The 17,124-nt window shown below is 44.9% G+C and overlaps 1 protein-coding gene across 6 annotated transcripts in view; it reads right to left on the bottom strand.

The window, feature by feature from the left end:
* frmd4a (FERM domain containing 4A) overlaps positions 1-17,124 on the bottom strand; it is a 765,730-nt gene that overhangs the window by 26,982 nt on the left and 721,624 nt on the right. For all 6 annotated transcript variants that reach the window (XM_043714187.2, XM_043714188.2, XM_043714186.2 and 3 more), the window contains 4 exons: positions 7,842-8,070; positions 6,267-6,323; positions 5,198-5,435; positions 2,338-2,505 (listed from right to left, as the gene is read on the bottom strand). In XM_043714187.2, the coding sequence (XP_043570122.1) occupies positions 2,338-2,505; positions 5,198-5,435; positions 6,267-6,323; positions 7,842-8,070 (692 nt within the window). The remainder of the gene's footprint in view (positions 1-2,337; positions 2,506-5,197; positions 5,436-6,266; positions 6,324-7,841; positions 8,071-17,124) is intronic.

Genomic DNA, 17,124 nt, shown 5'->3' with positions numbered 1-17,124 from the left:
TGAACCTCCGGATAAAGCACTGGTGGTATGGCCTGCTTTTTATTTATATGTTTGGGTTTCCTTGGGTTGGTGATGTCATTTCCTGTTCTTTTTCTCAGGGGGTGATAAATGGGATCCAAGTCAATGTGCTTGTTGATAGAGTTCCGATTAGAATGCCATACTTCTAGGAATTCTCGCACATGTCTCTGTTTGGCTTGTCCTAGGATGTATGTGTTGTCCCAGTTGAAGTGGTGTCTTTCCTCATCCGTATGTAAGGATACTAATGAGAGAGGGTCATGTCTTTTTGTGGCTAGTTGGTGTTCATGTATCCTCGTGGCTAGTTTTCTGCCTGTTTGTCTAATGCAGTGTTTGTTACAGTCCTTGCACGGTATTTTGTAAATGACGTTAGTTTTGCTCGTTGTCTGTATAGGGTTTTCAAGTTCATTAGCTGCTGTTTTAGTGTGTTGGTGGGTTTGTGGGCTACCATGATGCCAAGGGGTCTGAGTAGTCTGGCAGTCATATCCGAGATGACTTTGATATAGGGGAGGGTGGCTAGGGTTTCTGGATGCATTTTGTCTGTGTGTTTGGATTGGTTGCTGAGAAATCAGCAGACTGTGTTCATTGGGTACACTGTACAGGTGATTTTCCTTTGCTCTGCATAGTTCCTCTGTGCTTCAGTGTGTGGTGACTCGTTGAAATAATGTTCTGATGCAGCTTCGTTTGTGGGTGTTGGGGTGATTGCTTCTGTAGTTCAATATTTGGTCTGTATGTGTTGTTTTCCTGTAGACGCGGGTTTGAAGTTCCCCATTGGCTATTCGCTGTACAGTGACATCTAGGAATGGCAGTTTGTTGTGGTTTTCCTCCTTTTTAGTGCAATTTGTACCAGTCAGGGGTATTATTAATGGTCTGATGGTTTCCTTGTTTGTTCAAGTCTCTGCATTACTGCTAGCACAGAGGAACTACAAAGAGCAGAGAAAAATCACCTATACAGTGTATTCAAAAGAAGGGGTACCCAATGAACACAGGCTGCGATTTCTCAGCAACAAACTAGCCTCTGCTAGCAGTAATGCAGAGACTCGAACAAACAGCTCTGCCAACCATCCAACCCAAACTTTGCATCTGCCACGTGGATGACCCCTCTGTCATCACTAAACCAAACAAGTTAGAGGAAACCTTCAAGACAATCAATAATACCCTTACTGGCATAAAATTCACTAAAGAGGAGGAAAACAACAATAAACTGCCATTCCTAGATATCACAGTAAAGTGAACAGCCAACGGGGAACTTCAAACCTGCGTCTACAGGAAAACAACACAAACGGACCAAAAACTGAACTACAGAAGCAATCATTCCAACATCCACAAATGGAGCTGCATTAGAACATTATTTCAACGAGTCACCACACACTGCAGCACAGAGGAACTATGAAGAGCAGAGGAAAATCACCTATACAGTGTCGTCAAAATGGACAGGTACCCAATGAACACAGTCCACAGATTTCTCAGCAACAAACCCAAACAAACAGACAAAACACGTCCAGAAACCCTAGCCACTCTCCCCTATATCAAAGACACCTCGGAAATGAATGCCAGACTACTCAGACCCCTTGGCATCATGGTAGCCCACAAACCCACCAACACACTAAAACAGCAGCTAATGAACTTGAAAACCCTATACAGACAACGAGCAAAACTAACGTCATTTACAAAATATTTTGCAAGAACTGTAACAAACACTACACTGGACAAACAGGCAGAAAACTAGTCACCAAGATACATGAACAGCAACTAGCCACAAAAAGACATAACCCACTCTCACTAGTATCGATACGTAAAGATGAGGTAGGACACCACTTCGACCAGGACAACACATCCATCCTAGGACAAGCCAAACAGAGACATGCGTGAGAAGTCCTAGAAGTATGGCACTCCAACCGGAACTTTATCAACAAATACATTACTTGGATCCCATTAATCACCCCCTGAGAAAAAGAACAGGAAATGACATCACAACAAGAAATGACATCACCACAGGAAATGACACCACTAGCTCAAGGAAACCTAAACACATAAATAAAAAGTGGGCCATACCACCAGAGCTTCACCAGTGCCTCACTGAAGATGTTACCTAGTATTGTGACGAAACGTCTGAAAACAAACCTTCCAACTCAGCAAGCAAACTTACTTCCAGAACCTCAACCTGAGCTACAAATCTTCTCAAAACCCGATCTAAGCTTCTCTATCAGAGCTGGAAGACCTGTGTGTACTTTTATGGCTCCCTGCTCAGGGTTCCGAATCACACTCCCTGCATGTTTTTTCCCTGAGCCCCAACATCAGCAGTTTTGTCAGGTCACTCACCGTGTGGAATGGACATACGGGGGACTTCGGATCTGGAGATCTGGTGTGGACGGCATGCTGGACTGGGAGGAGTTCCAGTGAGAAGCGCTTCTTACAGGACTGCTCTGTAGGGAGCCACCAGCTCCTGCCTCTGCACAGCTCCCTACACTGGGAAACCGTGTGTGCCCACTGGAGAGTAACACAAACACACAAAGTCACTGCAAAGGCTTTAGCTCAGCAAAACATTGCAGATTTAATTTGCAAATACACAGAGTTATGCCCGGCAAATGGAGGCTAGATTCACAATAGAAAAAACCACGTTGATGCAAACTGTGAGAGTCACACTCTGGTGCTTTGTCCAACAGCTCAGTCACTGGAGTGTTTTGCATGATTGAATAAATGACCCAGATCCATCAGCTGGTAGCCCTGGTGGGTCATGGAAGGTACAGTGCCCAAAAACAAAATACATACTTAATTAGGACAAATGTCGGACATTTTTGGCTGACTGGAGATGGACTGCAGAAAACAGGAAAATTTATAACTATGGGCATGTCAGCTTCAACCAGAAACTTAACACTAAAGAAAATAAACTTGCATTTATATAGCACCTTGCGTGACCTCAGAACTTTCAATCAGTTTCACAGCCAAACATCCCTGAACCCTGCTGGGATGTAAGGAAACTCAGCAGCCAGTTTTCACACAGCAAGATCCCAAAAGCTGCTCGAACTGAAATCGCAAACTGGAGCGTTGGAGGTCGAGAGGCCATCTTATAGAAACTAATAAAATAATGAGGGGTATAGACAGGGTTAACGGTAGTTGTTTTTTCCCTAGGATGGGGGTTTCAAGGCGAGGGGGCACATTTTTAGTGTGAGAGGAAAGAGATTTAAAAAAGACATGAAGGACAATCTTTTACAGAGAGTGTGGTTCACATGTGGAATGAACTTCCTGAGGGAGTGGTGGGTGTGGGTACAGTTACAATGTTTAAAAGACATTTGGATCATCAAAGAATCCCTACAGTGTGGAAGCAGGCCATTTAGCCTGACAAGTCCATACAGACCATCCAAGGACTAACCCACTCAGACCCATTCCTCCACATTACTCCTGACTAATGCATCTAACCTACACTTCCTGGAACGTGGGCAAATTAGCACAACCAATTCACCTAACCCGCAAATGATTGGATTGTGGGAGGAAACCGGAGCACCTGGAGGAAACCCACGCAGACAGGGGGAGAATGTGCAAACTCCACACAGTCGCCCGAGGCTGGAATCAAACCCGGGTCCCTGGCGCTGTGAGGCAACGGTGCTAACCACTGAGCCACCGTGCCGCCCATTAACAGCATGACAAGCACATGAATTGGAAATATTTGGAGGGATATGGGCCAGGGGCAGGCAGGTGGGACTAGTTTAGTTTGGGATTATGGTCGGCATGGACTGGTTGGACCATAGAGTCTGTTTCCGTGCTATATGACTCAATAACTCTACTTTTGTCTTTATATCATGAAGGTTGGTTGTGGGATAGATGATGGCCAAAAGACAGAATATCCCCCATTCTTTTCTCAGTGATTCATACATCAGGGCATTTTACTTTAAACTGTGTAACTCGAAGATTTTATAATATTTAGAAACAGGGAAAAAAAAATGATGGATGAAAATAGAATTTCAAATGGAATTGTTGCTAAAACCCAGGTTGGAAACACAAACTGTGCTCCCAGGCCTGAGGTATTGATAATTCATCACTGAGAAGTCAAGGTGTCTCTGCCAATACCTCCCTGTGGACCATTGTAATGAACAGAATCCCTCTCAGCACTGGGAGCTACCTGGGTATTCACTCCCAGCACTTACACACTATTCCCCAGTCAAACCTGACTGTACTTTCACTGATGTTCTTTACTTGCAATTTAATCAGCGTTTACTTCGTATCTACATGTCTGTACAACACACTAGACAGCAATGGCCACACACCTTTTACCTCCTCAATCCTAGCAGCATAAAACATCCTTTCCAACAATAAAGATACAAACATTTAACAATTTAACATTTAACAATTCCTCATTGGGGGCAAGGAACCTTCTAATTCCAGATTAAAAAGCAGAAACAGCACTTCATGCACAAAGTTACTTCAAAATGCTGTAACTGTTGACATGAGCTGCAAATGAAAATGACCAGGTTTCAGTCCCATGTTATGGTTGGGAGACCAGTTGAACCCCAGTACTGGAGAGTTTAAGGTACACTTTGTATTAATCAGCTCCTTATGAACTGGCACTCTGTATAAAAATTTATATATCTCAAATACTCCGCAATGTCCGAGTAGTCAGTTGAAGGTGTGAGTGGGTAGGGTCTCTGCTGGTACATTTTATTTAGGCAAAGTTGCATAAGTGATTTGTGCTGCAAATAAACTATAACAGTCATGTGTATACCACCCCCGCATTACGTTTCTATTACATTGATTATGGGGACCCCTTGATCCAACGGGAAATATTTGATCAGCTGGTACGCTCCTGTCCCATAGGTGCCGGATAATAAAAGGCTGGTTAATTTTCTGAGCCACTTGTTGAAAGATGACATTATACGCTCTTTGGGGCAGGTGGGACGGGAAGCCAGGCCTCCTGGCTCAGAGATAGGGACATTATCACTGCATCACAAGAGCCTTCTGTTGAAGCAGCCAATGACACTTGAGTAAAAGCACTGCACGTGGTATCACCTACACAAGAACAGATTTTCTCTCAGAAACACCGGAGTAAATCCAGTCCATTGTGATTCTGCTGGAGTAAGATCCGTGTTGGAGCTGCATTCTGTGTGAGAATGTCAAATGACATGATTTTGTTTTGCTGCCATTACCAGCCTTGGTGAACTCTGTCTCCCTGAAACCATCGACTCACCTGGAGTGACTGTGAGATCCACGCTTCTTGACCTTTTCGTAGGGTTCGTCTAAAGACGACTCTTTCCACATTTTTGGCTTGATGGGCGATTTGTCGTAATCACTGCGATGGTAGTGCAGCTGCCTTAATCCATCCAGAGACTGGGGGGGAGGAGGTCTCTGGTGTGATGGTGGTCGGGGAGGTAAGCCTTTATGAGGTGACTGTACCGGTGATGAAACACTCGTAACGTGACAGTCTTCTGCAAAAAATGATTGGAGAGTGAGAGTCGAGTCACAGAGTTGTATAGCACAGAGACAGGCCCTTCAGACCAAACCAGTCCATGCCAACAAAAATGTCCCTCCACACTAACCCCATTTCCCTGCACTTGGCCCATATCCTTCTAAGATTCTGGATCAGTGGTGCTGGAAGAGCACAGCAATTCAGGCAGCATCCGAGGACAGGCAAAATCGACGTTTCGGGCAAAAGCCCTCCATCAGGAAACCCGAAACGTCGATTTTGCCTGTCCTCGGATGCTGCCTGAATTGCTGTGCTCTTCCAGCACCACTGATCCAGAATCTGGTTTCCAGCATCTGCAGTCATTGTTTTTACCATATCCTTCTAAACCTTTCCTATCCATGTGTTTGTCCAAATGCCTTTTAAATGTTGTTATTGTACCTGCCTCAACCACTTCCACTGGCAGCTCATTCCATATGTGTACCACCCTCTGTAAAAAAGTTGTCCCTCAGGTTCCCTTTTATTCTTTTCCCTTTAACCTTAAAGCCCAAAAACCTGAAATCTCCAGCATATTTGACTGTTCAGTAAATCATGGCCAATCTTCTGAGTTTTTGAAGTTCATTGTAATGGGTTACATGTTGACAAAGACAGAACCCCTTCATCCCTGGAGTTTGCTTTGGGGCTTATGAATGTCATGCAATGTTGGAACAGCGAGGGTGGGGAGAAAGGAGGGTAAATGGTGCTTCCAAAAGCTGTTCCGTGAAATAACTTCCCTGAAGGTAATGAAAAGACCTGACAAGACTGCTCCCCGGCCCCATCATCTCAACATGAGACACTGAGTGAAGAGACTACTTACCATCCTCAAGAACCAGGGCATCTGACAATGAGCTGTCTTCAGAACCAATGTTTGCTTCTGTGGGAAAAGCACAAAGGAAGGGTTTTATGTAACAGCACAATGTACAGGATGGATGAACCAGGGTGGAGCTGATAACATGACCGTCTCTTGTTGTGGCTGAAATTTAAGCCGGTATCGCTTGGAACATGATGTGATCACTTTCATTGGGGAATACCAGGTGGGCAAGAGACAGAAATCAGATGCCCCTCTCACTTGAACACAACTTACAAAATCTCTCAACAGTACAGGTTACCCTTCTTTTGATTCATTCAAAGGATGTGGGTATCACTGGCTGGTCCAGCATTTATTGCCCGTCCTTAGTTGCCCCTTGACAAGGTGGGGGTGAGCTGCCTTCTTGAACCGTCTTGCAGTCCAGATATTGTGGGTAGACCCACAATGCCCTTAGGGAGGGAATTCCAGGATTTTGACCCAGTGACAGTCAAGGAACAGTGATATATTTCCAAATCAGGATGGTGAGTGGCTCAGAGGGGAAGTTGCAGGGGATGGTGTTCTCATGTATCTCCTGCCCTTGTCCTTCTGGACAGAAGTGGTCGTGGGTTTGGAAGGTGCTGTCTGATGATGTTTGGTGAATTTCAGTAGTGAATCTTGTTGACAGTACACACTGCTGCTACTGAGCGTCGGTGGGCGAGGGAGTGGATGTTTCTGGGTGTGGTGCCAATCAAGTGGGGGCTGCTTTGTCCTGGATGGTGTCGAGCTTCTTGAGTGTTGTTGGAGCTGCTCCCATCCAGGCAAGTGGGGAGTATTCCATCACACTCCTGGCTTGAGCCTTATAGAAGGTGGACAGGCTTTGGGGAGTCAGGAGGGGAGTTAATTGTTGTAGGATTCTGCGCCTCTGACCTACTCTTGTGGCTAATCCAGTTCAGTTTCTGGTCAGTAGCAGGATATTGGTAGTGGGGAATTCAGGGATGGTAGCATCATTGAATATCAAGGGACGGTGGTTAGATTCTCTTTCGTTTGAGATGGTTATTGTCTGGCACTTGTGTGGTGTGAATGTTACTTGCTGTTTTTAATCCCAAATCTTGATATTGTCCAGGTCTTGCTGCAGTTCTTACAAAATTGTAATTGATTAAAGACCTTGTTTGTTCAATAAGTTTGCAAAGCTGTATGACCCTTTGATCTTTTCCTTCTAAATTCTGTGTCCAATGTACTCTCTTTCGCTAGCTGTCTCAGGAACAGCGTTCTGAAAGCTTGTGGTTTTAAATAAACCTGTTGGACTGTAACCTGGTGTGGTGTGATTTTTGACTTGGTTGCAGCTTGACAGACATCATATCTGTCTTGCAGAGTGGTGACTATGACTGGGCATAACACTCTCACTGGGACCTGACCAGAACTCTTTAAAAGTGCAGCATAACTTCCCCACTTTTGGACTCAAAGCCTCTGTTTATGAATTCCTTTGTGCTCTGTTTTAATGCAGCTGTTGCCCCATTCTGATTAATGACTGCATTAAAGGGAATCGGCATGAAGACATTAAACAATGCAGAAGTTAAATCCTCCAGTAACAACATCAGCACTCACCTTCTATGATGAGAGATGCCCTCTGTGTGGGTTTCTTTCCAGACCTGACCCTGTATTCATTGATGGCATTCTCAATGTCCTGCAGTTTTTTAAGTGCATTTAAATAGGACATCTTTCTTTGCTTCTTCATCTTTTTGCTGACATTTGGGTCAGTGGCAAGCCGTCGTGCTGCCTCAGTGATCTGTGACTGAATGGCAAACTCTCTCTCGAGACGTTCCAACTCGACCTCCTGGGGATAAAAGAAAACACCAACTGTACTTATCTCTTTAACATCCAAAGAAAAAGCAGCAAACCCATTCTCTCCACAGCAAGAGAGTGTTTAGAAGAAAGATCAAGAAAAAAATAAATAAAATTGTTCATATTAATATTTCATATTATGTTGGTGTCGATGGGATGGCTAGAGAATAAAAATAATAAAAAAAACTTTTAAAAAATTTTTATTCTCTAGCAATCCCATCGATACCAACATAATATGAAACGTTAATATGAACAACTTTTGCAATGATCAACCCTCTGAACCTGTATCTTGTTTTGCTTTAAAATATTGATCATGTACACAGAGAGATTGCAGGTTTATGACTGGAAATTATTGTACAGTTACTGAGGTGGGTTATCCTGAGCCAGGGCCATTGCTGAGGGAGCTCTAGTCATAGAGTCATAGAGATGTACAGCATGGAAACAGACCTTTCGGTCCAACCTGTCCATGCCGACCAGATATCCCAACCCAAGCTAGTCCCACCTGCCAGCACCCGGCCCATATCCCTCCAAACCCTTTCTATTCACATATCCATCCAGATGCCTTTTAAATGTTGCAATTGTACCAGCCTCCACCACTTCCTCTGGCAGCTCATTCCATACACGCACCACCCTCTGCATGAAAACGTTGTCCCTTAGGTCCCTTTTATATCTTTCCCCTCTCACCCTAAACCTATGCCCTCTAGTTCTGGACTCCCCAACCCCAGGAAAAGACTTTGCCTATTTACCCTATTCATGCCCCTCATAATTTTGTAAATCTCTATAAGGTCACCCTTCAGCCTCCGACACTCCAGGGAAAACAGCCCCAGCCTATTCAGCCTCTCCCTATAGCTCAACTAACTGCACCAACCTGTAATCTACACTGCAAGTATTGCATTCCACAGTGAATTCTGTCAGCTGGAAGTTCATTACCTGACCCTGGTACTGGAACATGGCACTGACTGCAGGGTCCATCATCTGGGCAGGAGTCTGTGACAAACTATCATTGTCATGATGTTGCCTTTCAAAACGTGAACGTTTCTGCCGTGCATATGAATATTTGTTGCTGCACAGTAATATATTTGAGCATAATCACACACAAACTTGCACAATTATTTTGCACAGCAGAAAGAATACAGGCACATTATGATTCTCATATGAAAACTTCTAAAAAGAACATTATCATTTATTTAAAACCCTTCTTTTTAGATAAATATGAGCCCTTTTTTCTTTACTGACCATGGCGATAAATTCTGATAATTCTTTCCCGCATCCCGCAAGTCCTGCTCCCAGTTTGTCAATAACGCGGCAAAGTATGGACTGCTCGAGACGTGATTGATTAAAATGCTCATACTCAGAGGGCCTCCAACCAGCCCTGCTATTAAAGCATGACCCCAACATAGCGAAGGAGTCAATGCCTGAGAGTGACAATGGAAAGTGCCTGTCAAGGGACTGCCCTTCCTCTCCAGCTCTGTGCTTGATGGCAGGCTCAACATCCACGGATGGGGAAAGGTGACAAGGTCCCAAATCCACCCCAGCCAGACCACGGACCAAATCCTGTGTTGCTGGCATCAGTGGGATGCACAATGGTTGCCCAAACAGCTATGCCAAGCACAGGGCCCAGAACACCAGGGCCTAATAACATTCCGAGAGTGGGACATTCCCAATGAAGGGCTTATGCCCGAAACGTCAACTCTCCTGCTCCTCAGATGCTGCCTGACCAGCTGCACTTTTCCAGCACCACACGCTTCAACTCTGGAGTGGGCTGCAAACCCAAGACCATCTGGCTCAGAGACAGGGGTGTTACCCACTGTGCCACCAGCCCTCTTGGATCCTGGTATTTCTTTTAATGGGACGTGGCATTTATTGCCCATCCCAAATTGCCCAGAGATCACTCAAGAGGCAACTACATTGCAGTGGGTCTGGAATCACAAGTCCAGACTGGGTAAGGACGGCAGATTTCCTTCCCTAAAGGACATTAGTGAGCCAGATGGGCTTTGACAACCAGCAATGGTTTCAGTGTCATCATTAGACTAGCTTCTAACTGAATTCCAATTTCATCATTTGCCCTGGTGGGATTTGAACCCCTGCCCCCAAAGTCAAAAGGTAGCTCCTGGGGTCTATCTGATTGTAACTGAGGTGTGTGTCAGGGCAGTGTAGTCACCTCAGTATAGTGGTACAGGTAGGTAAGGTTGTAACAAAGACATATGGAATGCTCTCCATTAGCAGAGGGATACAATAGGAGAAAGTGAGGTCTGCAGATGCTGGAGATCAGAGATGGAAATGTGTTGCTGGAAAAGCGCAGCAGGTCAGGCAGCATCTAGGGACAGGAGAATCGACGTTTCGGGCATTAGCCCTTCTTCAGATTCCTGAAGAAGGGCTAATGCCCGAAACGTCGATTCTCCTGTTCCCTAGATGCTGCCTGACCTGCTGCGCTTTTCCAGCAACACATTTCCATCAGAGGGATACAATACACAAGCAGGGATATGATGAAACTGTATAAGACACTGATGAGGCCATAACTGGAGTATTGTGTGTAGTTTTGGTCACCACATAACGGGACGGACGCAATTGCTCTGGACAGTGCAGTGAATATTTACTGGAATGTTGCCAGGGCTGGAGAATTGTAGCTACGAGGAGAGATTCGAGACGTTGGGGCTGTTTTCCCTAGAACAGAGAAGGCTGAGGGGGTGACATGATTGAGGTGTACAACAATGTGAGGGAGTGAGAGAGAGGGTAGACAGGAAGAACTTGCTTCCCTTGGCAGAGAGTTAAAAAACCAGGCTTTGTACAGCTGTAAAGCACGAAAAAAGACCCTTCGGTCCAACTTGTCCATGCCAACCAGATATCCTAGATAAATCTAGCCCCATTTAGAACATAGAACATTCCAGCGCAGTACAGGCCCTTCAGCCCTCGATGTTGCACCGACCTGTCATACCAACCTGAAGCCCACCTAACCTACACTATTCCATGTACGTCCAGCATATGGCCCATATTGTTCTAAATGCTTCTTATTCATGTCCCCATCTAGATGTCTTTTAAATGTTGCAATTGTACCAGCCTCCACCATTTCCTCTGGCAGCTCATTCCATACACGCACCACCCTCTGTGTGAAAAAGTTGTCCCCTAGGTCCCTTTTAATTCTTTCCCCGCTCATCAATTCAAGCTAAGCAGCAGAAGGGTTAGAAGGATGTGAGGTAAAATGTTTTTACAGAGAGAGTGGTGAGGGTCTAGAGTTCACTGCCTGAGTGAGATGGAGGCACATTAAAAAAGTCCCAGGATCAGCACCTTAAGTGCTGAGAGGTGCAGGGCTATGGACCGTGTGTGGGAAGATGGGATTAGAAAGAGCATCTGGGTGTCACTGGCTCAGCATGGACAAGATGGACCGAATGGGCCTTTCTATGCTGGATCATTTGTAAGGTTTCTATAGCAACCCAAGGCTGGGGAGTGGATATTTCAGCCAGAGCCACCACTTTACCCTTGGTCACTGAATGGAAATTGTTTGACGGTTAATATAAAGTGCAGATGTAGCCAGTAACCTACCATTTTCATATACATGTACCTGGAGGGTGGTGCAAACCTAGTCTTGATGGAAGTAGTCATGGGTTTGGAAGGTCCTGTACAAGAAAAGCTCATTCTTGGATATAAGACCATAAGACACAGGAGCAGAAATTAGGCCATTCAACACATTGAGTCTGCTCTGCCATTCAATCATGGCTGATAAGTTTCTCAATCCCATTCTCCTGCTTTCTCCCTGTAACCCTTGATCCCCTTGATACACAAGAACTTATCTCAGTCTTTAATATACTCAATGACCTGGCCTCTACAGCCTTCTGTAATGATGAATTCATAGATTCCCCACTCTCTGGCTGAAGAAGTTTCTCCTTATCTCTAAAGGGTCTTCCTTTTACTCTAAGGCTGTGATCTTCTGTATGTTCGGTATTCTGTATGTTTCAATTAGATCCTCCTTCATCCTTCGAACCTCTATCGAGTATAAACCCAGAGTTCTTCATATGTTAAGCTTTTCATTCCTGGGACCATTCTTGTTAATCTCCTCTGAACACGTTCCAGGGCCAGTACATCCTTCCTGAGATATGAGGCCCACAACTATGCACAATACTCCAAGCGTGGATGGCTTACTATTGCTTGGCTGGACTGTATTAAATACACATCAATAGTGACCACTAATGTGTGGAAGGAAGGAGAGATATGTCTCAAACACTCACTGCGTTGGCACGGACAGCTCATTATTGAAGCACAATCGGAAATGCATAATCTGAAATTGCTCTCTGTTCAACAATGTTTCCTTTTCCTTTAAAAACAGTTTGTACTGGCATCTGAAACTCCACAGATGACAGCGGAATCTAAAAATAATGCATCTGGCATCTATCCTTCTCTCCTGGGTACTGTGGACAGAGTCTGCATCCACATCACATTCCAAAACTAACACTAATCACAGACCTGTACTCTCAGGCAAAGCTAGACTGAAGTCTCCACATACCAGCTTTGAGGACTGTAAGACGGAGCAATGCTGCAGTTACAATCCCACTCCCATGTTCCTTCGCTGGAAATAAACATTCTATAGCCATGTTCTAATACACAACACAAAGTATTCAAAAATGGTTTTGCTGCTTCTGTTGGACATCTTAGTGAAGGAGGGGCACCCTTGCCCTTGAGGGGGTCCAGCGACGGTTCACCAGACTGGTTCCTTGCATGGAGAGATTATTCCTGTCAGGAAATGATCACGTGTTGGGCTCAGGATGTATTCCATGGGTTTACAAACATGACAGGCGATGTCAAAGAAACACAACCAAGTTGGAAGGGGTAGAAGCTGAGATAGAAGATGCCCTGTTTGAGGAATTTAGGAAACAGAGTCACAGTCTCAGAATCAGTCTGAGATTTGGACAAATAGCTTGACTTTGCGAATCTTTCAAACTCTGGCTCCCAACGAGCTGTGCATATTCAAATATTGAATATTTAAATATTCAAATAACAGGGAGCTGAGGTTGGTCAGTTACAATCATATGGAGCGACAGAACAGTCTAGAGGGGCTGACTGGCCTCATTTATTTCTTATATGCCTGATCTGAAGTGGGGGACTCCTGGTCATGGTTCCATGGGACTTTGTAACTCAGACAAGGAGTCATTCTCCATTTTTGACTGAGTGACCAAGGGATGCATCACACATTGGTCATGGCCTCATATAACATCTGCTTATTCTGTTCCTTTGTTGGAATACATAAACACAGTGGCTGCAAGAGCAGGTCAGAGGCTAGGAATCCTTCAGTGAGTAACTCTCCACCTGACTCCCCAAAGCCTGTCCACCAAGATACAACTCAGGAGTGTGATGGAATACCCCCCACTTGCCTGGATGGGTGCAGCTCCAACAACAGTGAAGAAGCTCAACACCATCCAGGACAAAGCAGCCCGCTTGATTGGTATGACATCCACAAACATTCATTCCCCTACCATCAATGCTAAGCAACAGCAGGGTGTACCCTTTTACAATGACACACGACAGAAATTCAGCACCTCCCAAACCCACGATCATTTTCATCCAATAGGGTAAGAATAAAAAGACATGAGATCACTGAATAGTACAGCACAGAAGGAGGACATTCAGCCTATTGAATGTATGGTGACACTCTTGTAAACAAATCAGTTAGTCCCACAGCCCTGCTCCGTTCCCATAGCACTGCAATTTCTTGCTTAAAATTAATAATCTCTACTGATTGGAACCAGGGGGATGATGGTGACTATGAGGTTGTCAATTGGGGTTGCTAACCTGGGCCAATCAGGCGGCACTGGTTGACCAATACTAACTGGGGATCTAAGGGCACTGCTTGTCACTGGCTACCCGGGTGTTTTCCTATCTTCCTGGTTGTGGAAATTGAATAGAAAATTCGTGCACTTTGTGTCTTTCACTGTGTCTCACACCTGCACACACACACCATGGGTGCTGGGGAAAAAAAAATATATAATAAGCACTACCGCACTTAGGTGGTAGTGTGGGGGAAAAAAAAACTAACTGGGGATCTAAGGGCACTGCTTGTCACTGGCCACTCGGGTGTTTTCCTATCTTCCTGGTGGTGGAAATTGAATAAAGATTCGTGCACTTTGTGTCTCTCACTGTGTCTCACACCTGCACACACACACCATGGGTGCTGGGGAAAAAATAAGCACTACCGCAGTTAGGTGGTAGTTTGGGGGGGGGGGTTTAAACTATATATATATATATAAAATGAAAAAAAATTTTAAAAAACTAACTGGGGACCTGTCCCTCTTCCGCGGTTATGTTAGAGCCCGGGTGTCTCTGGAGAAGGAGCACGCGGTGTCCACCAACGCCCTGGAGTTGTTCAGGGAGAGGTGGGCACCGCAGGGAGTGGAGGGCATTATTTCCCCCTCCAACTCTATTTTAATTTAACCCCTGCCCTCCCCTTCACTGTTTGATCACACAGCATTGCCCTTTGATGCGAAGGGCAGTGTTTGTCACTGGCCACTCGAGTGTTTTCTTTCTTCCTGGTGGTGGAAATTGAATAAAGATTTGAGCACCTTGTGTCTCTCACTGTGTCTCACACCTGCTCACACACAACATGGGTGCTGGGGAAAAAATAAGCACTACTGCAGTTAGGTGGTAGTGAAGAAAAAAAAAAAGAAAATAAAAAAACTAACTCGGGACCCTTTAATGAGAAGTCATTGCTTGTCACTGGCCACTTGGCTGTTTATTCTTCCTGGTGGTGGAATATGAATAAAGGTTTCTACACTCGTTTCTTCACTGTGTCTGACACCTGCACACGTGTATACATATACACACACACACGCACACACACACACATACACAACAGGTGCTGGGGTATAATAAGCACTATCACTGTTAGGCAGTAGTGATCGGGAGAAATAAAAAAAATATATAATCAGCAAATGAGCATCTCCTCAGATGAGAACTGATTCTGAGCTTGCTGGCCACAGGCAGTATACTGTGAATTAGTAAATAAAGGGTGACTTGGTGTTGGGATATCATCCTCTGTGCAGTTACTTCATTAACAAAAAAAAACTAACTGCAGATTTAGAATCTCCTCAGTTCAGGGAACTAACTCTAAACTGGCTGGCCACAGCCTGCGTACTATGTACAATATACTATGTACTGTGTACAGTATACTGTGTATTTATACTGGGTACTGTGTACAGTGTACTGTGTACAGTGTACTGAGTACTGGGTAGAGTGCACTGGGTACTGTATACTGTGCACTGTGTACTGGGTACAGTGCACTGCGTACTCTGCACAAGTAAATAAAGGGTGACTTGGTGACAGGGTACCAGCCTCTGTCCAGTTATTGCATTGTCCAATTCCTTTTGACATCTTCCTGTTGAACCCAGTATACCACTCCCGTAGGCTATGTTCTTCACCTTACTCACTCACTGCATAGCAAGCTTGTTTTAAATTGCACTTTGCTTTTATGCTAATCTTCTGAAATCCATGCCCAGTGTTTTTAAACACCTCCATTCAAACTCCTCTTAGCTTCCAGTGCTCTCAGGGTCAATCCAGAACAAAATGTTTGTTAGGTACGTTCAAGGGGGAGCTGGACATGGCCCTTACAGAGGGCGGGAATGGGACACTGAGATTGCATGATCAGCCATGATCATATTGAATGATGGTGCAGGCTCGAAGGGCCAAATGGTCTACTCCTGCTCCTAGTTCCTACGTTTCTATGCTTTCTTGTCATTCGGTCCAATTTTGCCAAACAACTGTGGTGTTAATTGGATCTGGGTAAAGAGAGAAAGTAGCCTGTGTGAAAGAAACCACATACACAAGGAGTGAGGGATAAATGAGATATGTGAGTTGCAGAACTGATAGTGTGACACAATGCAACTACTGTTAGCTCTCCACAGCTCACCAACCTCACTCACTGGCACAAAGCCGGGTCACATCTGGCACTCGGTGGGGGAGGGGTTCACAGCTTCTGTAATATCCCTTCAAACATAATACTGTCTGTCCCCACAGCTCCACTGGTTTCTATCCCTCAGAACTTCCAATCCGAATGAAAATAAACTCGGCAAACCGCAAGGTCTTCTGTTTCCACAGTGCAAGGAGCTTTGGAGAAATAATTCTTTCTGAATTCAGCAACATGCAAGGCTGGCAGCAATATGTGAAAGACACTCCCTAAGACAAGGCGCTAATAGTTCAGCACGTGGTACATAATTCCTCTTCATTACTAATCCTTCTGTTCTCCTACTAATCCTGTTCTCAGTTGTTAATGCTGAGTGAGCAGCACAGACCTTCAACTGGGCTACAGCCAGAAATACGATTGCCTGGAATAGCCTACATGGTGAAGACAACAGTTGGGTCCCACTTGCATTTAAAGTTCCTCCTTGCCCCAGTGAGTCAGCTTTGCCTTTTGTCGCTGCGGCTGACACCCACAGCTTCCCCCTCCCTCAACAACAAACATCTTCAAAACTATCACTGACTCTCAACATTCTTCCCAATTAGTCTTCACTTTTTCAGCAATTAACAGTTCATGCTGATGGTAATTCTGACTGCAACTGGATTAACGGATAGAATCTGCCTCCTTACCGTCGCTACCCCGAGACTTGACCCTTACTACCCTACCTATCAATGCTGAGTCTGGTATGACCGTTCATTAGTTCAGAAGAGTCATAGCAGGCTTGAAATACTGACTCTATTTTCACAATGCTGAGATTCTCCAGCATTTCCTATTTTTATTCCAAAGTTCTGGCGTGGAATCATAGAATCCCTAAAGTCCAGAAAGATGCCATTTGGCCCATCGAGTCTGCACCAACCTGTGAACAGCATCTCATCCTATCCCCGCATTTTACCCTGGCTAATACACCGAACATGTGCATCCCTTCACTGTAGACCTCTGCAGTATTTGTCTTTTATTTGAGGTGGTGGGCAGGTTTTATCTGGTGTTGTTAACATACAGAGTCTAGATTAGAGTGGTGCTGGAAAAGCACAGCAGGTCAGGCAGCATCCGAGGAGCAGGAAAATTGACGTTTCGGGCAAAAGCCCTTCATCAGGAAGACTTTTGCCC

This window comes from Chiloscyllium plagiosum, unplaced genomic scaffold (genome assembly GCF_037043375.1).
Source record: "Chiloscyllium plagiosum isolate Xiang-an unplaced genomic scaffold, Cpla_swu_hap1 HiC_scaffold_23, whole genome shotgun sequence".
NCBI classification, from domain to species: Eukaryota; Metazoa; Chordata; class Chondrichthyes; order Orectolobiformes; family Hemiscylliidae; genus Chiloscyllium; species Chiloscyllium plagiosum.
This window is presented reverse-complemented; position numbering and strand designations above follow the sequence as displayed.